Genomic DNA, 24,057 nt, shown 5'->3' with positions numbered 1-24,057 from the left:
TAATGTGCCAGTACTGCTCCATGACCAGTGACTCCACACCTGGGCTTGGTCTCCTTGTGTAGGCTGCACTGTGTCTGTCAGGTCCCCTCAAGAGTGACTATGGCTTTTTGTTTTTTAACAGGCAGAAGAATTCCACTCTGTTGTTCATGTTCTTTTGGAGTGGCTGGCAGAGGCTGAGCAGGCTCTTCGTTTCCATGGGGTCCTTCCAGATGATGAAGAGGCTTTACGTACACTAATAGAGCAGCACAGGGTAAGCAAGAAAATAGAGAGGATCCTGTTCATTCGAATACATCTATTAGAGGGTGGAAATAAAGGAAACAAAGCAAAATCTAGCCCATGTATTCAAATCCAGCATCCATGGTTTGTCTTTGCAACTGTTTCTATAGAGAAATCAGAAATTTGCTGGATTTGGGAGTGTGGTGCCTATACATAGTGTGGGTTCTCCTTTGAGTCATATTGGTTTACTAAGAAAATAATGAACATTTAGAAAGTTGCTGTAAACATTTAGAGATGGAGTAAAAAAACTCTGTGGAACAAATGCTGCCTGACAGTTATAACACAAAGTGTTACAATAGCAAAAGTATACCTGTCTTCTTAACACCATTGAACAAACCACCCTATACTTTTCCTTCAAGGTCATCTGTAAATGTCAGCAGAATTATGTTATCATCCGTTAACTTTCTGTCATGATGAAACACCATGCTGTCATGCTTCACGTGTATTAGGTACTGAAATATTGCAGTGCCACAGGTACTATATTACAAGCCATCAAACTGACTTTGCAGTAATGAAATGGGAAAATGGCTGAGTGAAGAGCATAACTAAAAAAATCAGGGGTCGTATCTTCCCTCTCTATACAGAAGGCTACACACATAAACATTTGTGCCCATGCAAAACTCTTCTTAAAAATGAAGTAGTAATAGTACCAATAGTACCAATAATGTAGTGTAAAAACAAAAGTGTCCATGATGTTATAGAACAAATGGTAATAGTAATGGATTTATTCATTACTGCTCTGAAGAAAGTTATAACAAAACTTACATGGAAATGGAAGAGCAAAAAGCATCTTGTTTTAAGTGAGTTTGGGAAGAGTATGATGCGGAGGAATGCATGCAGGTTGTGGCTGTCTAACTGTTCATAACTTGGGAGTTTTCAGGGTACTCAGACTTTAACAGCATGAGTTTTGAAGTTTCCAATTTAATTTAGGGCAATGGGAACTGGGTGCTATTCTTTAGCTGGCAAATGTACATATATATCAACATATTTGAAAGCTACAAAGATGATTAGGGGACTGGAGCATCTCCCCTATGAGGAAAGGCTGAGAGAGCTGAGCCTGTTTAGCCTGGAGAAGAGAAGGCTGAGAGGGCATCTTATCAATGTATACAAATATCTAAAGGGAGGGTGTCGAGGATGGGGCCAGACTCTTTTCAGTAGTGCCCAGCAACAGGACAAGAGCAACGGGCACAAACTGAAACACAGGAGGTTCCATATGAGCATGAGAAAAAACTTCTTCACTGTGAGGGTGACAGAGCACTGGCACAGGTTGCCCAGAGAGGTTGTGGAGTCTCCTTCTCTGGAGATATTCAAAACCTGCCTGGATGTGATCCTGTGCAGTGTGCTCTAGGTGACCCTGCTTGAGCAGGGGGGTTGGACTAGATGATCTCCCGAGGTCCCTTCCAACCTCAACCGTGCTGTGATTCTGTGCTGTGATATGTTGATGTCATGGAGAAGTTGGCAGTAGCTATCAGGTGTCTCTGAAGCAGTGAAATTGGCCTTTTAGCTGCCTCTCCTTCACATCTGCTCCATTAGTTTCCTTTTATTATTTTGGTCTTCTGAGTACAGGGGAAAGAACTATCTGAATGAAATCTTGGTTCCACTGAAATCATTAAAAAAAATGTTGGTGGTAATGGAATTTAATTTTTTCTTTCTGAAATTCATATTAATTAACAAAATACTTCTGTACAAAAGTGTAGCCACATGATACTTAAAATTTTTTAGTAGACTTTAGAAGATGTTCTACCAGTCACATTTTGTTTTTAAAGGACAAATAATAGAAATACAGAAATTGCCGATCTAGGAAAAATTGTAGCACAGCTTCTTCACCACTCAGTAGAGATATACAACATAATCATCCTGGAATGAGTGGTATCTTCTCTTGTGCCCATAACAGTTTTTAAGGAGCAGAAAAGAAAATAAGGGACAGGATAGTTCACTGATATTAGTTCATTATCTGTTTGTATTGTATTGCTGCAATATTATTCTCAAAAAAGTACTAGATTACTATGACATTATTTACATAAATATGAAATGTGTCTTCCTTTTATAATACACTTTTTAATTCCTCTAAAATAGTTCTAATGCGTTTGGATCAAGCTACTTGTTGAAAGCTTTCTTTATTACAGTATTTTATCCAAATTGTCCATCTTTATACCCATTACTTATTTTTTTCTTGAATACTGCACATGATTTAATGACTTCTACTTGTCTTGGCAGAGAGGTTCTCTAACACTCACCATTGTCTCTGTGGACTGAGGTACAGTGGGTTAATGCGTTAGTTAGAGAGATGAATTTGGTCTCCCATCTCCTTTCTTGTGAATGTATTTTGTGAATCACTAGACTGCCACAGACTTCAGCACACTTAGTATTGAAGCTTAATACACTGTATGTATTGAAGATTTAAATTTTGAGATATTCTCGTAGAGTCATGTAGGGAATATAGTCTTGTGTGTGTCTGTTTTCTTCCTGGCCCCAGCTTATGTTGGTAATCTCTCCCTACAGCCCACATTGACTTTTCCAAAACCATTTTGAGCTGAGATATTGCAAGAATTCATGGGTTTTATAACCACCAGAGAAGAACTGGTACCGTGATTTGTCCTTAAACTCTGCCATTAATCTAAACTTAAGTCAAATTCATTTAATACACAGCCTATCCATTCCAAGCTTTTTGAACATGATACAAAAGAACTTTTTTCACATTTATTTCATAATACTTCCATATTTAACTTTTTAATATCCAAATATTATAATATCCAAAAAGTACAAATGTGAACTACAGAAAGGATGGGAATTGCTAAGCCCATCAGGGTTTTTTTTGCTTTCTTCCTCATTTCGGTTTTGATCTTGCCATCCCTTCTTCAAAACTACCTAGGAGCATCAATGGCTACAAGCATGAGTACTCAAACTGTAAACATTATTCTTCTGTTTTACAAGATTTTTCCCACGTGGCAGTACCTTTGAAACCAGCTGGTTAATTAACAGTCTCTGTCTCTCTCCCCTCTCAGCTGCTGAGTTTTCACGTTTGTGTCAGGTTAGCAGAGCTGCTCCTGAAGTCCACTATCACCTTGTCTGAGCACATAATCATAGTTGGGTATTTCCAGCCTCTGTTAGGAGCTTGATAGCTTATTATGAAGAATTACTGTAACTGACCAACAAGCTAAGTCTTCCGAAATGTTGCCAGTAATGATTCTAACCATTGCATAGCTGATTTACAGCACTTCCAAAATGATGCAATTTTCTTTCTTTTTTAATAAGGGCATATGTATTTCAAATATGTACAACATGTCAGGCTATTAAGGAATAACAGGCAGGGGTAAAGGTTTTAAAGCTTCACTTAGTACTTTATGTGGAATATGATTTTTAAATATTTTAAACTTTTCTCATAAAAATTAAACTTGCCTCTTACTTTTTTGTCTTGTCTACCGAATCTGTTCAAGCTTTGAGTGATCCAGAGGCCTGTGACCTTCCAGATTACCCATTTACTTAGAAGTTACTCAGATTTCTCTTTCAAATTTGGCCACCATCTAATTGAAATTGTTGCTTTTGATTAGGAATTTATGAAGAAACTGGAAGAGAAAAAGGTAGAACTGAATAAAGCAACAGGTATGGGAGAAGCTATCCTGGCTATCTGCCACCCAGACTCCATCACCACCATTAAGCACTGGATAACAATCATCAGAGCCAGATTTGAAGAGGTCAGTATATCTCAAGCCATCTTCGTTGAAACAGTCGGTCTTTAGTTGGAACATAGCTGGCAATTAACATGTAGTTATACTGAGAGGAAATGATCCAGCTGTTGAGAACTAAACATTTAAAATACCCACAGTGATGGATGTGAATACCATGCTTCCATAGGTTTTCTTTCATAACTTAAAGGACTTAAGGAACTAAAGCAGATGGTCAAGTTTGTTTGTATGTATTAAAGGAAATACTGCCTGACACTTCTCATGTGAGGAAAACTGATAGTTTCTAGGGAGAAACTTAAAATACAAGAAAAAAATACAAGGCAAACTTGAAACATCATTTTCTAATTGCATTAGGGAGTATTTGAGTGCAACATATTCTTAATCTGGGAGATTTCTGAATGATTTAAGCAGCTACAAGTAGGTCTCAGAAGACACACCACACGCCCAGCTGCTAAAGGTAGCATTACAAATGCGAGTATTAGCAAAGTATGGCTTCAGGAATGCCCAGAAGGAAGAAAGACTGCTCCCCCTCTTCCTCCCCGACGAGTCCTATGTGATTCACTAACTCATACATAGTGTTTGATCAAGTCCTTAATAAGTTGCCAGAACTCACAATTCTCTGCATTTAATAGTGCCTAGATTTGCATATCTGTGACAAAGTGTGGTTGAACTGGGAATTTTAGGCACCTAGCACCTTCAGTAATCTAGSCACCTTTGGTAATCAAGCATCAAGAAGGATGGGAGGAAGATGTGGGTTTACAGTTAGTGTGGCAATTTAAAATAAATTTCAAAGAATTCCRGATGTGCCAATATTCATGCACTAATTCTTTTATCAAGGTATTAGCATGGGCTAAACAGCATCAACAGAGACTGGCAGGAGCTCTGGCTGGACTTATTGCTAACCAGGAATTGCTGGAAGCCTTGTTGTCCTGGTTGCAGTGGGCAGAGACTACACTTAGTGAAAAAGATAAAGAGGTGATCCCCCAGGAGATTGAGGATGTTAAAGCGCTCATAGCTGAGCATCAGGTAAGGCACATTAAGTGACATGTGTCTCCTACACATTTCACAGCTGATGCTCACATCTCAACTTTGCTTCATAACTGAGTGTGAATCTGCTTAGCTATTTCCTGTTTTAATCCTTGAATCACTTTCTGGGTACTCGTGTGTGTTTTATGTGTGTGTGATGTGCTTGTGGTTTATTCAACACAAAGAAATAAGAAGCAAAAACATCCATTCAATGCGGCATTGTTCTAAAAGCAAACCTAGAACTCCCTGTAGGAACAAGGATGATAATAATCAAAAAAAACACAACATGTGAAATATGTTGTAGTGTGCTGCCTTAGAACTAGCGCTGCAGTGTGGCCTAACTGACTGTATTTTAAAAATATGTTTTATGAAGTGCCAGATGGAGCTGCTGGTGCAGTGAAAGCTCATAAGCACACCCCAGCTTACACACCAGAGCTTAGCTATCTCATTTCTGTGACCTGCAGTCTGCACAGGAAAGGACAGCTGAGAACTCATGAGTCAAAGATCTGTTGTACATCACCTCACCATACACAGTTAAGAAATCAAGGAGTTTGGCAAACTGTTTTTAGATTTAGGCTATGTTTAATAGCCAGGCCACGGTGGTCCTAAAGTGTTACTAAAAGCTTATTTTGCTGATATTTTTTGCCTACAAAAAATACTTTATCTGTGTTTTTTTGTGAGGCTGGCATTATTGCTGATCTTGCAACTTTGGTGTAAAAATACACTTTTGTGTATTTTTAATTAAAACAGCCTCTATTTGATTGCAGACTTTCATGGAGGARATGACCAGAAAACAACCTGATGTGGATAAGGTTACAAAGACCTACAAAAGAAAGGCACTTGAACCCACTCCAGTACAGTCTCATATTCCCGTCCTTGATAAGGGGAGAGCAGGAAGTAAGTAAAGAAGTATTTTGGGGCAAGTTACATACACCATTGCTCTGATGACTGATTATGAATAACCTAACAGGTATGGTTAGCATCAGAACACTCATGTGAAATGGGGTGAAATTTTCTCTTTGCTGATTTTTCTAATTATCATATATTTTTCATTGTGATGAAACTGCTTTTTATAGCAGACTGCATTTTAATTATGCTGATAGATAAGATATGACAATGACACTTACTGGAATTAAATTTGTATCAATTCGTTCTGAAAATATAAAGAACATAACATTTTAAAATTTGTCCATACTTCTTGAAAATGTATTTTATTGTATGTAGACTTTCATGTGCTAATAAACTTCCAAGAATGTGCACAGGTTGATTGTTTGTCAACCTACTATTATTTGAAAGTGCAAATAACTTTTTTACACACAGATGTAAGGACAAAATTTTGCTTTTACTGTCTGTGAAATTATATGGGAATTATATTAGGAAGTCTTCTGTTCAACCAAGTTTAATGGAAAGTGAATCTTCAAGTTAGGAATTTGCTTTTTGTATTTTCATATATACTGACCTGTTGCATTTTTAGATATACCTCCCCATACACATTTGGAATCTGCTTCTAAAATCATGCTATTTACTTTGCAAAGCTGTCTCAGAAAAGTTTTTTAAGATTTTAATTAACTTGTGCAGCTTCACTGGTACAGCCAGTAGTAGCTGCCACTAACCAGACAAAAGCTAAATAGTTTAACCACAATGTGGTCCTGCCCAAGCAATGTCAAAAGTCTCATTAGAAAGAATCATACCAGAATTTGGGCTCATTATTTGTGACAGGAAAGAGTAGTTTTAGGAAGGTCAAGTACCCTTCATATGAATGTTTGTTTTGTTTGAACTGGGTGAGACTTTTACATATTACTGTGTTTTAACAGGAAAGCGTTCCCCAACACCAGGCATATATCCATCAGCAACCCAGGCACAAATTGAAACCAAGAATCCAAGGGTAAACCTTTTAGTCAGCAAATGGCAGCAAGTCTGGCTTCTGGCCTTGGAAAGAAGAAGAAAACTTAATGATGCTTTGGACAGACTTGAAGAGGTCAGCAAAGGACACTACAGAATATACATGCTCTGCATAATTTTGTTTAACCCTGCATTTCCTGGATCAAACTGGCAATACTGTAAACCTTCCACTTCTGTTGTGTGATATGACTAGCTGAAAACACTGTGATACCTTCTCTTTAAAAGTTGTCATTCTCATTATAACCGAGTCAAGATTCTTGAGGACCTATACAAATGTTTTAAAGAGCCAACTGTTTCAAAGAATGCAGATAGTATATCTCTCATTGATTTTCTAAAATTACTTGTTTAAACTGAAAAAAGCTCTTTTTCTTTTTTTATTAAGTTGAAAGAATTTGCCAACTTTGATTTTGATATTTGGAGGAAAAAATACATGCGGTGGATGAACCATAAGAAGTCTCGTGTGATGGACTTCTTTAGGAGGATTGATAAAGATCAGGATGGAAAGATAACAAGACAGGAATTTATCGATGGAATTCTTTCTTCAAGTAAGTTTTAAAGTTAATTTAATGATAAGCTTCAAGACATCTCATGATGACTTATTGTCTATATAGTGTATACTACATGGCTCATTTTGTTAGAAGGTCACAGATTTCTCCTTTGAAGTCATTGATTATAATTAATTTAGACTATAATTATTTTACTTTAGAAATATTTCTAGAGTCTAGAAACTCTTTCTAGTTCTAAGAACTCTTTTCCGTTGTGAATCAGATTACAAATGGCACATTTATACTATTGTCTAATTAATAGTTTACTAGATTCTGTTATCTCTACAGTGCACTAGCCACTTCAGTGGTTACATTTCATTGATTAGTCAGAATAGTAAAACATACCTTATAAAAGCTACAGATAATTTTCAAAAGCAGTTCTCAAGAATCACACGGTTTTTATTAAAGTACTTACTAAATGGAATAGTTGCAATTACAGAAAGAAACCATGTAATCTCTGAAGCCAGTGTTTGTCTTTTGTACTCACAACCATGTTTGTGTACCTGTATAATGTGGATCAAAATGTCAACAAATCAGAGCTAGGAAGGGACTTTTCCTAGCTTTCCTTTTGGATTTATATTCCTTATGTATGTACAGTTGGTGGTAATGTAAGCCTTCTGCATAGTGCCTGTCCATGATCATGTTTTCCTTTAGGTATTGACTCATAACAGATAAGGGCCTACTATTTAAAACAATCTTTTACCTTCATGTCATGGACACTTTTGCTTTTAGCATTGAAGATTCAGAATTGGGTTGCTTTTAACATCTCATGATAAAGTTTTTCAGTAGGAGAATATTGCAAAACAGGTATTTTTCCCCTGCTTTGGGAATGCGATAATATAATCAATATGTATGCCCATAGCTGTTTGACGTGGACTGACCGAAGTTGCGAAAAAATCCCTAATTACCACCAAGAGGTTATGCAGCTTACTCATTTAACTCAGCTGGTATCAGCTTGTTTCTGCCAAATATCCATGATTTAATCCCTGTTGACCATCCTGAAATTTTCTTTGACCATTTCATAAAGCATCTTTATGCAGGTTAATATTCTGCTGCCAATGAACTTGATCTAAAGAAGGGTTTCACAAAACACTGTCCATGTTTCTGAATTGGGAAGCCTTGCATTCCAAATCTAATTAGCATTAAAATTCTTCCATGACCTTTCCTCGCTAGCAATTTATCTTGTTATCTCTGGTATTTTATGTTCTTTGGAGGTCAAGAATGCTACAAAAAATTTCTATCTTACAATTTCATCTGTGCCCTCTCTTGTGCCTCGCTTCTCAAGCCACACTATGATATTCATTTTTATACAAAATCTAGGTAACACGGGAGATCCGTTCTTTTTTTCAGAAAGATTCTTTTACTCCTTTGAATTTTGTAGACATCTTGATAAACATTATCTTCCACCTAGTTCCTTAAAACTTTTAAGATCTGTGATAAAGCCATTCATTGTAATGGGATTGAAAAGCCAAAATCTTACCTTCTGTTGTCTTTTGTCTTACAGAATTCCCAACAAGCCGACTTGAAATGAGTGCTGTTGCGGACATTTTTGATAGAGATGGTGATGGATATATTGACTATTACGAATTTGTAGCAGCTCTTCATCCAAACAAAGATGCATACAAGCCTCTCACAGATGCTGACAAAATTGAAGATGAGGTACGCTTTCTGCTTTCATAGATAGCAAATCCTATTCTACTGTAGTCACATTCTTTAATATTTAATTTGATTTTCCTGTCAATATAATTTGCAGTTTTCCAATTACATAAGTCTTTCAGAAATGTGATATTAGCAGTAAAGTAATTATCCAGTTGTGATTTTTTTCAGGTTACAAGGCAGGTAGCTAAATGTAAATGTGCAAAGCGATTTCAAGTGGAACAGATTGGGGATAACAAGTACAGGGTAAGTCTTACTAAGGACCTTCTTTGCTCTTTCAGCTTAAAGATTCTCCATATGACATGGCTATGCAAGGAATTAGGTTATATTCATTTACAGAAATCTTGTATGACATTTTTCTTACTTTCAGTTTGTCTCAGTTTTGTATAAATTTTTCTTATTAGAACATACAGGCTAATAATATAGATAAATGCTGCTGCATTTATTAATTTTTGCTGAAACTACAGAAGCTATTTTCAATGTATGGGAATTTTCAAAAGCTAACTGCATACATACATAAATAAAACAGGTCCTTCAAATCCAAACTTATTGTCTGAATAGCCAAAGTGTTTAAACTGTAGCTGGTTTTCTTTTAGTATCATAAAAACATCGACTGATATTTTCATCTATGGTATTATGTTGTACTTCAAAAATGTTTGGCCAAAGTGTTTTCTATCACTTTCACTCCCCCCTTGTCATTTTATTGGCGCACACTCTTTCTTCATCTGTAGAAGTGCAAGCAATGTGTTAGATATCTGCAGAACTATTGAGATCACAGAAGAAAAATCCAAACAAATGTATCACACTGTAGAGAAGTATTTGCTACCCCTAGACTCAATAACCAGAACAATTTCAGATGAGATACGTAGTTTTTGGCTGAGAGAGCTTATTAAATACTCTTAGATGAATTTAAAAGACCACACAAACAGCAACGGGAAGGAAACAAAGGCCTTGAGAAGTCTTCAATATTCAGTCTCTGGAGAGCTARCTACCTGCTCATCTCTGAACTAGATACTTATTCAGAATGTCTAATGTGTTAGTTTGCATGTGTTTAGAGTCATGTAGAGAATTTCCTGTAAACTAATCGTGTCTTTCTTCCATTTTTCATTTCTTATCAGTTCTTCCTGGGAAATCAGGTATAAACCAGTGGAATGTGTTATGAAGTTTCTCTTTTTTTCCTCCTGCCCCGCGCTAATGTGTAGTGATTTAAGCTTGCAATGGTCAGTCCTCTTGCCATCCTTTCATCTTCAGCTAATTCACTGCTGGTCAGCTGTGGTATTCCTTTCAATGCTATGGAGCATACCTTTTCTGAGGAGCCCCACCACCCTGCTTTCTTTGACCATTTTTTCATTAAGGAGATTACTTTTAAAGGAACCAGATAATGGTCAGCAGCAATTCACATAGTAAAAATCTTGCACATTTAAACTGTAATTTAAAAATAGTATTTTTATCCATTTTCAGTTTTGTAGCAGAATACCTCAAGATACCATGTTATGATTTTTAGGTTAACTGATTAAGCCTATTCACTGAAAACACAGATCCCAATGTCATACTACTCATTTACTGCAACTCAAGATGAAAAAACTTTCATTTTGAAAAAAATGCCTCTGCAATTAAGCAGTCTGATTAAGAATCTAGTTGATTGTTCATATATTATATGTTAACAAAGTGAATTATTAAGTACATATTTTGGAAACAGGCAAAATAAACTTGATACTCCAATTTAGACTATTTCCTATTCCAAAGTGCTTCCAAAGAGTTATGGCAAATCTATAGTGTATAGTAACTGTGTTTAAGAATACTATTTGTATACTGCTTGTCAGTTGGGTCATCAGTGAGTCAGGTTGCAGTGGTACCCTACAATGAAACAGGGCAGAAATGCTAAACAGTGCTCACTTACTCCTGTGGTATATACTGATACACAACTTGTTAAATTGCTAAATCTTGCTTTCCTGGTAAGAATGGAAATGGCTTGCCCAAATGGTACCTGATATCATTAGTATCTTATTCATGTTCTTTTAAAGACAACAATATTTCAGATCCATTCTGGATATGCTAGTGTTAGCAGCATTCACCATTTTAAATCTAGGAATGTTGCAGATGCAGCTGTTGCATTCTCAGTTACTGACAAAGCCTGCTGAAGTATAGAAGAAAGCACAAAGAGCAGTGGATAATCTTTCTACATGTCTCAAATAATATATCTAAGTGACATTTTAAAATGTCCTCCACATATAAAGCCTTGATTTGAAAAGACTATTTGAAAGTGATGTTAATCCTCTTATCTGAGATCTGTACTCGCAGATCTGGGAAAAATACAGCATTCTGGGTAGCATCTGACTTTTACTGGTGCAAAACAGCATCATTGCATAAAGCAACTACAGCAGGTTGGCTGAGTTTTCTCTAGTGACAGTGGTGATACATGGCTGTCATCAAGAGCAGAGTTTTTTGTAACTTCCTTTAAGTATTATATTAAGACTTATATATATATTAAGTCTTAATATATATATTAAGACTTCCTTTAAGTATTTATCCTAATGTTTGTACTTTTGATTTTTAATCATTTGAAACAACAGTAAATATTGTTCAAGGAAAATTGATATCCAGCCTATTTTAATAGGGAAATGGTCTGAGTTACTGTTAAGAAAAATGCCTTGAGAGATGCCTCTGTGCTAATTCTCCAGAAGCCCCACTGTCTGAATTAACTGTAGCCTAGACAGTTTCCAAAGGATACTGTCTGACCCTTGGTCTAATTGTCTGACAGAGTTTAAATGGAGAATTAAGCTGGGATGGTAGGGGGGAAGAAAAGGAAAAAAAGAGAGGTTCGTTAGGATTTTTAGAAAAAAAATCTCTTTTGAAACAAGCCAATGAAAATAAATGGCATAGATTTGGATGCCATTTTTTGTTTCTTTGTTCTACATATGTAGAATGGTTCTTTGTTATGCACATATTGAATGCATTATAAAAAAAACCTTTACAGATAATGCTCATTTGAATCTTCTCATTCATAACAAAAATTTTTATTATTAGGTGGCAAGCTTTGCTTTTATTTGGTTCCTAAAAGTAATATTCCTTTAATCTTATTCTCTCTCCTTGGCTTAAGCAGTATCAAACAACTAAACTCATTTAACAGGTAGGTAGCACGTTTGTGTGATTTGCATTTAAAGCATTTCAGTCCCCTCACTGGAGCAAGTAGGTATGCTGAACTATGGTCAGCCTTCTCCAAGGGTCAAAGATTTTTCCAAAGATGTGTATTTGACTCCTTTGGTTTCATCGAGTGCTCTGCATACTTGCGTGTCAGAGCACTACACTTGGCCTAATGATCTGCTATCAAATAAATGCTTTAGTGGCATCATCTAAAAAGTACTGAATTTTTCTGGTTAGCTTTTGTGAGATCATGGGGTCAACATTTTGATCACTTTTTCTTGATACAGATTTAAACTGAGGTACTTCATACAGGTTTTGTTATACAGTCTACAAGAGCAAAAGATACCTTAGGTTTAGCCATCAGCCCAAAGGAAGAATTGGCTAGTATAACTCAAGAGTTAGTATGAAACAGGCTTTTTGTGCATGTCTGAATTCTGAAGAACCTCGGTGTGCAGACAGAGGGGCGACAAACAGCTTATAGCAAAGGACAATTATGGGAGCTAAAGATCACTCATGGCTCTCTTAATGTTCCCTTCTCCACATGGACCTAGCTATATGTGAGCAGTATCAACACTATACCTGAAAATATCCCTATAATGAATCAGTTGATGGAACAGTGCAACACTCTTGTAATGAATTGTCAGCCCACTTACTGATCATTTAAAGCAATACTGCCTTCTTTTCAACTGACTTCATTAAAAATCAGATGGTTGCAGAAGAGAGTTTGCTTAAGATTTTAATAATGAAATAATGTGAATAAGTCTTCATTAATTTTCACTAATGCAGATCACAATCAATTAAATGACTGTGTTACTAATTTTGCTTCCTTCCTAAAATCAGAGATTTGAGAATCAAGCACAAAATTAAACCTGAGATTCTTTCTTACCATTCTGCCATCTCCTTTGGATTAATGCAGCAGCATTTGATTTGAAATCTTAACAGCTTTAATAATCTGCCTAAATAAATCTGAGTTTTTAGCATTTACTAATAATTAAATATCAAAATAAACTTTTTAAAAGTCTGACTTTTAACCCATCAGCATTGAAATGCATCTGTTATCTTTTAAGAATGACTGAGAGCCTCAGAATATTGTTTGTTCTTATTGCAGTTTGGTGACTCTCAACAACTGCGGCTTGTTCGTATCCTAAGAAGTACAGTCATGGTTCGTGTTGGAGGTGGCTGGATGGCACTTGACGAGTTCTTAGTGAAAAATGATCCTTGCAGGGGTATGTAACAAGACTGTTAAAATGGACGTGCAGATAATTATTTGGATACAGTCACTGTCAAGAGTAGTATTGTTCTTTGTCTCAAATTAGAGATTGAATTGTATAAAATGCCAGTCCTGTAAACACCAACTCATTAAATGTCCCATAATGTTCTGTTTTTGTAAACTTTAAATCCCATGGTTCAGATCCTGTTCACTTGCACTGATGTGTGTCTAGAATAACTGCAGTGTCTTCTACGCAGTTCCTCCAGTTTCAGAGTGGTGTAACTAAAAATTGAACTTAGCCCAAACAGAGTTTACGGCATGGAAGCTGCTTGTATGACTTGGCAGAAATAACACAGAAATGTCTAATAAAATCCTCTCAGCAGGAGAGAAGTTTTAATGCCATAAATCAAAATAAGGCAATCAAATCAAAAACAGTAACCAGGGAAAAAAAAGAAACCTCTCTGGCCAGTGGCTGCACACAGGCTCTCAGCCTCTGCCTTTGTAGCCCTGACTTTTCATTGGCATTCTCCCCAGAACCACTTTGCAGAGCCCTGGACCTTGTACCAAGTGAGTGGAAAATGCTCTGATCAGGAAGACTTTTTGTTCTAGGGAAGTAGGGAGTGCTCTATCTCCATGCCCTCTAGGGCAGTTATATCAAATGCATTGTTCTATCAGCAGACAGCACCTTAATGGGGGATCTTCTTCTGTCAGACAGCCTACCTCTGTAGTGTGGAAGTAGGCTCTGTCTGGCACCATTCTTGGAGGAACAAGGGGAGACAGAAAAGAAACCAATTGTGAAGGTGCTAGGAGAGATGCAAATCAAACTTGCAAAAAAAAAAAAAAAAAGGCAGTAAAAAAAAAGCAGTAAAATTGCAAAAAGTGACTATTTGTGTTCAGAGTGAGCTAACATTATGTAACTAGGTAATTCTATCCACTTAGCTAGTAGTGTTAAATTTACTCTGATTTACCTCGTAAAGCTTCTGTAGATTTACAATCAATATTGTATCAGTGTGAGAATAGCACAGAAGAGTTCAAGGCAGAAGCAAGCAAAGTGGGGAAGACTGAGAGATCACTTGTCCTACAGACCTTATCTTGGTGACAGTTGTGTGACACAGCTTCAGCTTTTGGGATTCCAGACACTTAGATACAGACCTTGAGCAGGTGGACAGCTTGTATTTGTAGCAATTGTCATGGTAAGATAAGGATATTAAACCAAAAAAAAAAGCTACCATGGAACCCTGTAAGGACTGACACAATGTGCCTCTCAGGCTTAGAGACCTTTGCCCATGAGCATAAAAGGCACCATAAAACTTCTTGTAAGTATCATAAAGGAACTACCATAACCAGCATAGGAAAAAAATCCTGTGATGTCATCTGTTATTTTTTTCAGTAATATTAAAAATAAACCTTTGGTTTACCAACCTATTGTATATATGGATTATTAAATAAATGTAACAGTGCCATTACATATGTTAGTTCAACATCTATTAGTGTTGGACCACAGGCTAAATTGAAATTTAGTACCTGATTCCGTACCCACTACTATTGTACAGACATTTATGCCTGCAGAGCCATCATTACTTTATAGCTTTTTACTTATATTCCTCCAAAGTGCAAGGTAGTGGAAAATCAAATGTGCCTGATGTCAAAATATCCAGCTTCATTAAAGGTTTAATGTGATTATTTTTGATGTATCCCAAACATTTTTCTCAGCTCTACTGACAGGTAGGCTGTTGTTATTCTGCGTCCTACTTTGGCTGACAGTGACAGCTACAATAATTAATAACCACCTAAGTAGTTGATTAGTAGTCCTTATTACTCTAACCTCAGATAAAGAGGCCTTTAGAACTTTATTTACTGTCTCTTTGCTCCCCTCTTCTTTCACAGACCTTGTATTTTATGTACCGCTATATTTGCTGTCGTACCTTACCCCTTTTTCACGGGAAGTACACGAGCAGATGCATAAGTCAACACAATGGGTTGAAGGAATACTAATCTCTATTAAACCAGACACTGGAAGTTGTACATAAGTACATAATCCTAGTCAGGATACATAATCCTGTTGAAGTCAGTGATTCAAAGTAGCCAATGATGTCAGTGATGCAGGTTCAGACTTTTCCTTAAGCACTTTGTGCAGCAAATCTGCATTTTCACCAAGAGCTCCTCCTGTATTCAAATAACTGGCATTTCAGAGAACTCTTGTGACAAACAGCTTAAAATGTACTGGGCCTAGTTATGTAAAACAGTTTTAGTTTATATTACTTCTTTATGTCAGCAGATAAGTGTCTCTGTTACACAAGTATACTTGGGACTACAGCTGAGTCTATTCAAGCACTATTTCCTTTTTGCTTAGGGGAACTTTAAGAGCTCATCTCAGAGCACTTAGAAACAACTTTTGCTCTGAGTTCTGTCTTTTGGCCTGGTGCTCTGAGTCTCTTGCATATGCAGCTGCTGTACTTGATTTCTTCTCCTGCTAACGATTTTCTTTAATGTGACCCATATCCTGTGTCATTTTTTCTAGTTCATCATCACGGGAGTAAAATGTTACGTTCGGAATCAAACTCTTCAATTACCACTCAGCCTACTATAGGTTGGCAAACCCCTCTCTTTGTCTCCTCTTCTTCTTCTCCTTTCTCTTCATTTCCTTCCTACTTTTTAAATATATATATTTTTAACAATATGCTTCACCCATCACATTTAGCTTGATGTGTTTCTACATGGGCTGGTGCTTTGCGAGCTGATTTTTTTGACACGCTTGAAGAGTGTTTCAAAAACAATTGTCATTCAAACTGACACAGTTAAATGCTAACATGTCTTGCATCTATTCTTTTGGAACATTCTCTTACATGTGTTTGTATGTGTGTGTGAGTGCTTGGCCACTAATTACCTCATTATAGTTTTGGATTTATGTTCATCATTGCATGTTGCCAAACTACATAATTTCATAGTTTAGAATAAATATATTTGCTGCTTTCCTGTAATTTGTACATATCAATTTCTCCTGGAACATCCAAACAAGTATTATTTATTATGAGTAGCTGTAGAGTTAGCAAAACTGCTCTTCAGGTTGCGTCTCTGTATTAATAGTTGATTGATTAACAATGACTTAGCACGTTGAGCATTCCATTATCACGCTGACTTCCTTTGACAGTGGTTCATTCCTGCTGGCATAAAGTATTAGAATAAGCAAGTTCTGCACATAAACTCTTTTGTGTCCAAAATAAATGCATTGCACAGTAATGCATTTTATTTATCCTTAAAATGTGTTGGAGTTGGCATGGCAAAAATATCAATAAACAGCCTTGTGACAATTTTCATATCTGACTAAATCAACACCTTTCTTTGATGTGCAGCTAAAGGGAGGACAAATGTGGAGCTGCGTGAAAAGTTCATTTTGGCAGATGGTGCCAGTCAGAGCATGGCAGCTTTCCGACCGAGGGGCCGTAGATCACGACCCTCTTCAAGGGGTGCTTCTCCCAACAGATCTACATCGTTGTCAAGTCAGGCTGGCCAGGCAGCAGCCCCACAAGCAGTTGCTACAAGTACACCCAAGGTAAGGAGAAACATACAAAACCRTACTGGTTAACCAATGGGGTGGAGATTGTTTCTGGCTCAAGCAGTACCGCTGTTTTCACTAGCCGATAGGGAGGAAGTATCTCAATTTTATTTCATTGTTTTGGAGGATCTGAGAAATGTTTTCAGTGTACTTCCTCTACTTCTGTTCTTTTGCAGTGGAATAGAAGAATTCTTTATGTTTAAGGTGTTACATGAGCTAACTGGCAATTTGGGAATAAGCTCTGAAAGATCAAAGAACCTCTCCATTTAATAAGAAATAAGCTCTGCCATCACCACTTCTCAGAACATTTGTCATCAACTCTTTCTGCTTAGTTTTTATTTCTACTGTGAGATTTGATCTTCCTGTAGCATGGGTATTCTCCGTGACATTGTTTCCCACCTACTGTCCTTCATATTTTGATTTACCATTGTTTCATACAGACATCCCATCATTTAACACGCAACTATGGTAAACCATGGTTGACAAACAGCAAAACGTCAACTCCTTCTAAGCCACCAGAATCTTCAGACTATCAAGGGTCATCTGCAGAGGTACAGTAAGGACAGAGATCCTAGTCTAATGACCTTTCTTCATTAAAACTGTCACTTCACTAACAGTCACTAGAGTTTCAGTGCTTCAGAGCTTCAGTATCTCTTGCATATTAGTACATTGTCTTTATTTTAGGCCTTCGTGAAATTATTTCTTTCCTTTCCTTTTTTCCTCAGTCTTTCTTTGATGTTCTGTTTGTTCTGTTTTTTGACTTTTAGGAAAACTCAGCCTCAATGAATTCATGCTTGAAGTACAACTGATTAATAATAAATCACAGAGTTGTACATAAGAGTATGCAATGAACAGTATGAGTAAATATAGAAAAATCCAATCCTTTTCTTTGTATAGCATTTCATATACTTCACAGATTGTCTTTTCCTAAAATTCTTCTTTGAGTTTATAATGTACCATAATATTCAAGAACTGTAGGAATGAGATTAATAAATTATGATCTCCAATACAAAATCACTAAATGAAGAAATACCTGGTCACTGTGAGCAAGATGGCACAAAAGACTGACTGTGGTGGATAAATCTTTCCAGCACTTGAGAGCTTAGTTTAGGGCGGTAATGACCAATTGTTGCTCTAATAAGATAGCTATTTGATGACTTATAGGAAATGAGCTTTGGTTTTATTTCCAGCCCATGAGTTACAGAGAAACTGCTAGCATAGCAATTAGGATTGTACTGGCAATCAAGCTGAATGACCAAAATTTGAATGGGCTTGGAGCCATAGTGTCTTCTCTAATGTCACTACAGTCAGTGAAAAGATTGCAGCTTGGTCAGACTGCAAACTGACTTTTCAGTTGTCAAAGTTATTCTTGCCCTGGATTAGATAGATGGCTTACTGCAGGGAAGCTTGCTCTGCTATAACCTCTGTTGCATCTGTTCTTCACAAATCTGTACTTTGACTTCTATTGCTATTCATTTGACACCTTCCAGTGCTACGTTTACATAACCTCTGCGTGGCTTTAAGATGCGTAACAAACTTTTCACTCCGTCTTTCTGTGTGAGTGGGTGTGTTATTTGTGTGCACTGCAGGCGTCTCTATATCACTTCCAGTACGCAGGACTGTTGCTTAAAATGATTATCAATACCACAAAGTTGAATCAATTGTCAGTTTCTAATATACTCTTTTATTTTCTTTGATCTCTTAGGTGGTAACTAAATTATAAGGTTAATTGATGGTACCTTAAAGATTCATGAGAAATGTGCAGGGTTTATAGGCATGGAAAGCTGCCTTGTTTTCACTGAATCACACTGAACTGAAAACAGTTGGCACTGATTTCAGATGGGGGCACTATATTTCTCACCTGTTGTCACTACTGTGTACAGTTTCAGTGAACTTTTATTACATAAAAATCCATGGTTTAAGATTATAAATGGAACAAGCGGGGTTGGGGTCAGTTTTAGTGGATTTCTGAGACATTCAGAAGTATTTTTTGTTCATGAGAGTGGTTATCTAAGGCAGTGTAGACTGCCTTTGGTTTTAGGGCTCAACTGAAGAACAAACTTGATCTCTTTTTCTCCTTGGCCCAAGGATTCTGTCCCAGTCTCTTCTACAAAGGGCAACAGCTTCACCTAGGGTAATGAAGAGAGTTGCCTTTCTCTCTATCCTCCCAAGTAGTCTCTGTATAGCAGAGATTTCCAAGGTATGGCCACCTGGACACTGGTAGCCTGTGAAGCCTTTATACTTGGCTTTAAAAGAGAGTTCGGTATTGTGACCATCCCTGTCAGAAAGAGCAGCTTGTCTGCTCTGTATGTTCTTTTTCCAGATGTGCCAGAACTGGCCCTACTGGGCAGAGGGCCAAAAGCATCTGCCAGGCAGGCCCTCTATTGGACCTCCTCTCTGTTCTTAGCTCTAGGTGGCTCCCAGTGCATGGTGATGAACCTTGTTTTTTAGGTACCTAATTCTACACCGCACTGTATGGGGATCAAAGGCACATAACACAGGATCCTCAGGTCTAGGCCACCTAAAGTGCTGTACTCATCATTGCAGTATTTGTTCTTCTTTTTGGATAATTCCTTAGTATTCTTATGTTGATTTAATTGATACAATTGCTGTAGTTTTCCACTTCTTTGAAAGGAAATTTGAGAGTTGAGGATTTAATTGTAGTGACTTTGAAAGAAATCTTTCCATTTGGGACTAATAGCAAATCAGGTTCTCATTCCACAAACCAGAAAACAAGCAAGATAAAGCTATGAAGCAGAGATTTCAGACAATGTACTGACAACAAGAACTTTCTGAATTAGGTCCTTTTTTTTTTGCTTTGCTGAAAAAGGGTTGAAATCTTGTAGTTTTGTTTTACCATCAAGATAATTACAAAATTGAAACAAATATATTCACCACCTATAACTGCAGTCAGAATGATGATCAGTTTTCGTAGACAAAAAACCTTAGCCATTTGTTCTGTTAATTTAAGTCATGTACCATCAACTAATCTTATGTTTGACTAATTATAAGAGGACAGCCTTTCTCTTTTTATATATGAATTGATACATACACAAAGAATGCTAAAATATTAATGCCAAGCAGACTGTTGGGTGATTTTTTTATTTTTTTATTTTTATTTTTTTACATTTGGACTACTTCAAATATTAACTGCTAAAGCGATGTTCAAAACAAAAAATGTCCTTAGTGACTCACACCAGTATTTTAGATTCATCGTTAATGTTAAGATGATCGTATGCCAAGCTATCTGCTGCTTAACACTAGACCTTATCTTCAGTAGTGTCAATTGAAACAACTATATCTTTTCTGCATAGGGAACGCCAATTCAAGGGAGTAAACTCAGATTGCCGGGATATCTATCAGGGAAGGGTTTCCACTCTGGAGAAGACAGCGGCATACTGTCAACAGCAGCTACCAGAGTTAGAGCTCAGTTTGCAGGTGAGCAAACTTTAGACTTTAGAGCTTGATCTACTGTTTGCTGAAAACTGTGCTTTTCCCACTGAATACTCTCAGGCCCGTTAGGGTGTGAGGAAGAGGTGTCAGAAAAGTGGGAGGGGTCATAGTCCTGCTGTCTCCACATTAGTATTGCTGATGGTGCATATAGTCAGGATAATGGTCCTCCATTCACACGGTTCACAACACTGTAGAGCAGGTACATTCAGCCCTGGATGTGCCAAGTTGTGAACGGCAAACTTTTTGACCATGGTATGTCCAGTGTATCCGCCTAAGGAACTAAGAAAGAAGCATTTACTTAAAAAACAAAGTGTTAAATACTTGACAGTATCCAAATTATGCTCAAATGTGATGGAGAGTAAGTAGTCATCATAACTTGTCTCTTTCTTCTGAAAGAAGAACTGCAGGTAGCATCTGTAGATGACCCTATTAATAGAATATCCCATCAAGATTTTTAAAATGGTATATAAAAACAGGAAGTAGTGAAGCTGTACTCTTCTGGGAGCCTCAGAGCAGTTCTGCACAAGGGAAAGAGTTAGATGGTTAGAACAGAAGATAGCACTACTAGCTTTCCCTCTAGTCTTAAACTCTGCAGAATACTGCATGTTGAGCAGTACTGAAAAATCCTGTTCAGATAGTACGTATCTTTTAAATTATTACTGATTTGAAAAAAATGAACCACCTAAGATTTCAGTTTCAACTTGGCATTCTTTGTACATACAGGGAACCAGGTTTGTCAGGATCAGAAAGATTCAATAATTAGAAAATTATGAAAAACCACATTAATGTTTTTCTGTCTWAGATTCTTGTGTTTTTTTTCTTCATAGCACATTGTTTGGACAGGCTTTCACTTTAGCAGACTCGCAGAGAGCTCATTTACTCATTCCTTTGATTGGGGAATGTTTTTCCTTCTTTTACTTGTGGCTTTTGACTATATGATTTTGATTTAAAAAATTGGGAGTACACATTTAAAAATAGAGTGCATTTTCATCTGCATCTCAAAGGTATATATCCAGAAATGGTATGTATGAAGATGCTAGATGTTGAATTCTTCTGATTCATAGCTGAGAAAATGGTAGAGGAAAGGCTGTTTAGTAAACATACACTGCATGTCTAATAGATCAAGAAAAGTTGCCAGGATAATACATTTTTGTGAGATGGGCTAGTGACTGAATTACCTGTGTCTCAGCATTTGATCTCTCATTTCCTTCTCTTTAGTGGGAGATAACAGCATTGTTTTATGCTGTTGTTTAATATCAAGGCGAACCCTGATGATCACCTAGTTTGCCTGCAGAGGTCTAAAGTTTAGTTTGTGCACCAAGTAGCTTCTGAAATTGCCAAAGATACGCACACTCTTTCCATCCTTACCTGTAATACTTTTTCTCTTTTTAGAAACCAGAAGAACTCCAAGTAGACCTGGAAGCCGAGCAGGAAGCAAGGCTGGCAGCAGGTCAAGTAGCCGCCGAGGCAGTGATGCATCTGACTTTGACATTTCAGAAATCCAGTCTGTATGCTCAGATATGTCAGAGACTGTTCCTGCTACAAGCAGACCGACACCCCGAGCAGGTTCTCGGCCAGGATCAGCCAAGCCTTCTAAAATTCCAACTCCCCAAAGAAGGCCACTAGCCAGCAAATTGGACAAGTCCTTGAAGAGATAATATGATTGGCTCCATAAAGGTCTTTTCCTTTTGCATTAAGTATTTAAGTTTGTAAGATGTAAAATATTATGTAGAAATTATTGTGAAATATCGCAAGAGGTGGATTTTTAATTCTGCAGATGGCCTTATTTGTGTACTTGTCTTCTTATTGTATGTGTATAATTTTTGTCAGATTTGTTTTTGTTTATGCCATATCCTATGAGAAGGGGGAAGAGTTTTAATGTAAACTAACAATTGTACACAGTAATGTGTAGAAAGTACACTAAAAATAATTACTAAATGCACAGTGTACTGAATGTACAGTAAGTCTCTGCAGCCTGAATAAAATAGGTCTTTCACTATGTCGTTAGTCAACAGTAAAGGATACCTCATGATTTTTCTTTAAAAAAGAAAAAGCCAAAAGTCACAATTACACATTTTGATCCAACTAAACAAAGACTAAAGAATGTATGTCAGAAGTACTAAGGAATACAAGAACACATTCACAATACCCTTATTTATACAGCATCTCTCAGAGAACTCACAGAGTTAATTAAGCACTTGCCAGTAATATGATACTCCAATACCTTGCAGCATTTCTGTGCCATTGCTTTCAATAAGGCCAGACACATTCTGGATATTTGAATTATTATTCTGTAAGAATATCAATATAAAGTGCATTCATGTAAATGTGAGGTTTTCTTTTGCTTGAGTGGATGGTAGCACTGTATCATTGAACTCATTTTGTATCAAAGCAATTTTGCTTGCAGAAAGCTCTGAAATAAACACGTCCCTTAACTTTATTTCTATTGTATTTCTTATTTCACAGGAAAATCATTTTCTGCATTATGTTTTAGGGCATAAATCATTTTAAATGACCAATAATTACCCCAGGAACATAGACTTTAATGTAATTTCCAATTATCAGCAATCAGATTTTGGTTAGCTACTGTATTTGTTTAATAAAACACTAAATTGCACATATTGGATCATATGAAATTATATGTAATTATTGTGTGTTGACAATTATTTTCTCCATATTAAAATGTGATATTTCTATACAATGTATGAAAGGCATAAAGAGTAATTCAGTTACCCTTCTTGTCAGTGAAATACTTTTGCCATTCAGGGATTCTTTTAAAAGGATTAATAATAGTTTATTTTCAATGGAAAAAGGATGCAGCTTCAAATAGGAGTGCTGTAGAACAGCTAGGTAGATACTGTAGTAAATAGTGACAGAGTCCCTAGAAATTCAAAATGCTCTTTGATAATATCAGAAAGACCCACTTAGAATTTGGCCAATATGTTAGACTAAATAGTCGAAATCTGACTGTTCATACACTGGAAAACACTGTACCTGTAGTAGAGGAATTCTAGGGGGAAAATTATTTATGGCTGGTCCCTTAGCATGCTAAAAATGAAGGCTAAGTTCAGTTCATTATCTGTAGGTAATGGTGGTATCCGCATTCTCTGCTAACACCATCACTAGAAATATTACTAAGATGGTCTTATCTGAGTTGCCACAAGAACTTTCTACAGGTACAGAAGGTACAGGTCACACAATCAATTTATAAGAAATGGAAAAGCAGAATAATATTGAAAAGATTAACTCCATACATCATTCAATCTATCAAAATCCACTTGTGTCAGGATTTCCTCCAACATGCACAGTCATCCAGAGAGTGTTTGTACAAGTGTTTGCAGAACGCAGACAGAACCACCTCCCCCCTCCCCAAAAAGTCCAAGGGAAGTGCAGCAAATGGGATCCTTAGTGAGAATGTGGATGATGGCACTTGAAAAAAAACACTATTCTTTCCCATGGTTTCCCTTGGCCACTGCAACAAGTGGTCTGCAGGCTATTGGACATATGAAAAGCTACATTTTGCTGCACGGTTCAGGTTTTATCCCAGTCACCTACTGAAGTGATTTTCAGAAGATAGTGTACATACATTGCAGGCAGGAGGCT

At 36.9% G+C, this 24,057-nt stretch overlaps 1 protein-coding gene across 3 annotated transcripts in view; it reads left to right on the top strand.

The window, feature by feature from the left end:
* The window catches only part of DST (dystonin), a 314,470-nt gene extending 291,576 nt beyond the window's left edge, over window positions 1-22,894 (top strand). For all 3 annotated transcript variants that reach the window (XM_026073126.1, XM_026073127.1, XM_026073128.1), the window contains 14 exons: window positions 122-250; window positions 3,828-3,971; window positions 4,800-4,988; window positions 5,756-5,885; window positions 6,803-6,966; window positions 7,273-7,435; window positions 8,940-9,094; window positions 9,263-9,337; window positions 10,210-10,227; window positions 13,344-13,461; window positions 16,799-16,998; window positions 17,442-17,552; window positions 20,316-20,439; window positions 21,847-22,894. In XM_026073126.1, coding sequence (XP_025928911.1) covers window positions 122-250; window positions 3,828-3,971; window positions 4,800-4,988; window positions 5,756-5,885; window positions 6,803-6,966; window positions 7,273-7,435; window positions 8,940-9,094; window positions 9,263-9,337; window positions 10,210-10,227; window positions 13,344-13,461; window positions 16,799-16,998; window positions 17,442-17,552; window positions 20,316-20,439; window positions 21,847-22,112 — 1,986 coding nt within the window. In that variant the 3' untranslated portion in view covers window positions 22,113-22,894. The remainder of the gene's footprint in view (window positions 1-121; window positions 251-3,827; window positions 3,972-4,799; window positions 4,989-5,755; window positions 5,886-6,802; window positions 6,967-7,272; window positions 7,436-8,939; window positions 9,095-9,262; window positions 9,338-10,209; window positions 10,228-13,343; window positions 13,462-16,798; window positions 16,999-17,441; window positions 17,553-20,315; window positions 20,440-21,846) is intronic.
* Window positions 22,895-24,057: the final 1,163 nt, after the last annotated feature.

This window comes from Apteryx rowi, unplaced genomic scaffold, assembly GCF_003343035.1.
Source record: "Apteryx rowi isolate R43461 unplaced genomic scaffold, aptRow1 scaffold_361, whole genome shotgun sequence".
Lineage (NCBI taxonomy): Eukaryota > Metazoa > Chordata > Aves > Apterygiformes > Apterygidae > Apteryx > Apteryx rowi.
This window is presented reverse-complemented; position numbering and strand designations above follow the sequence as displayed.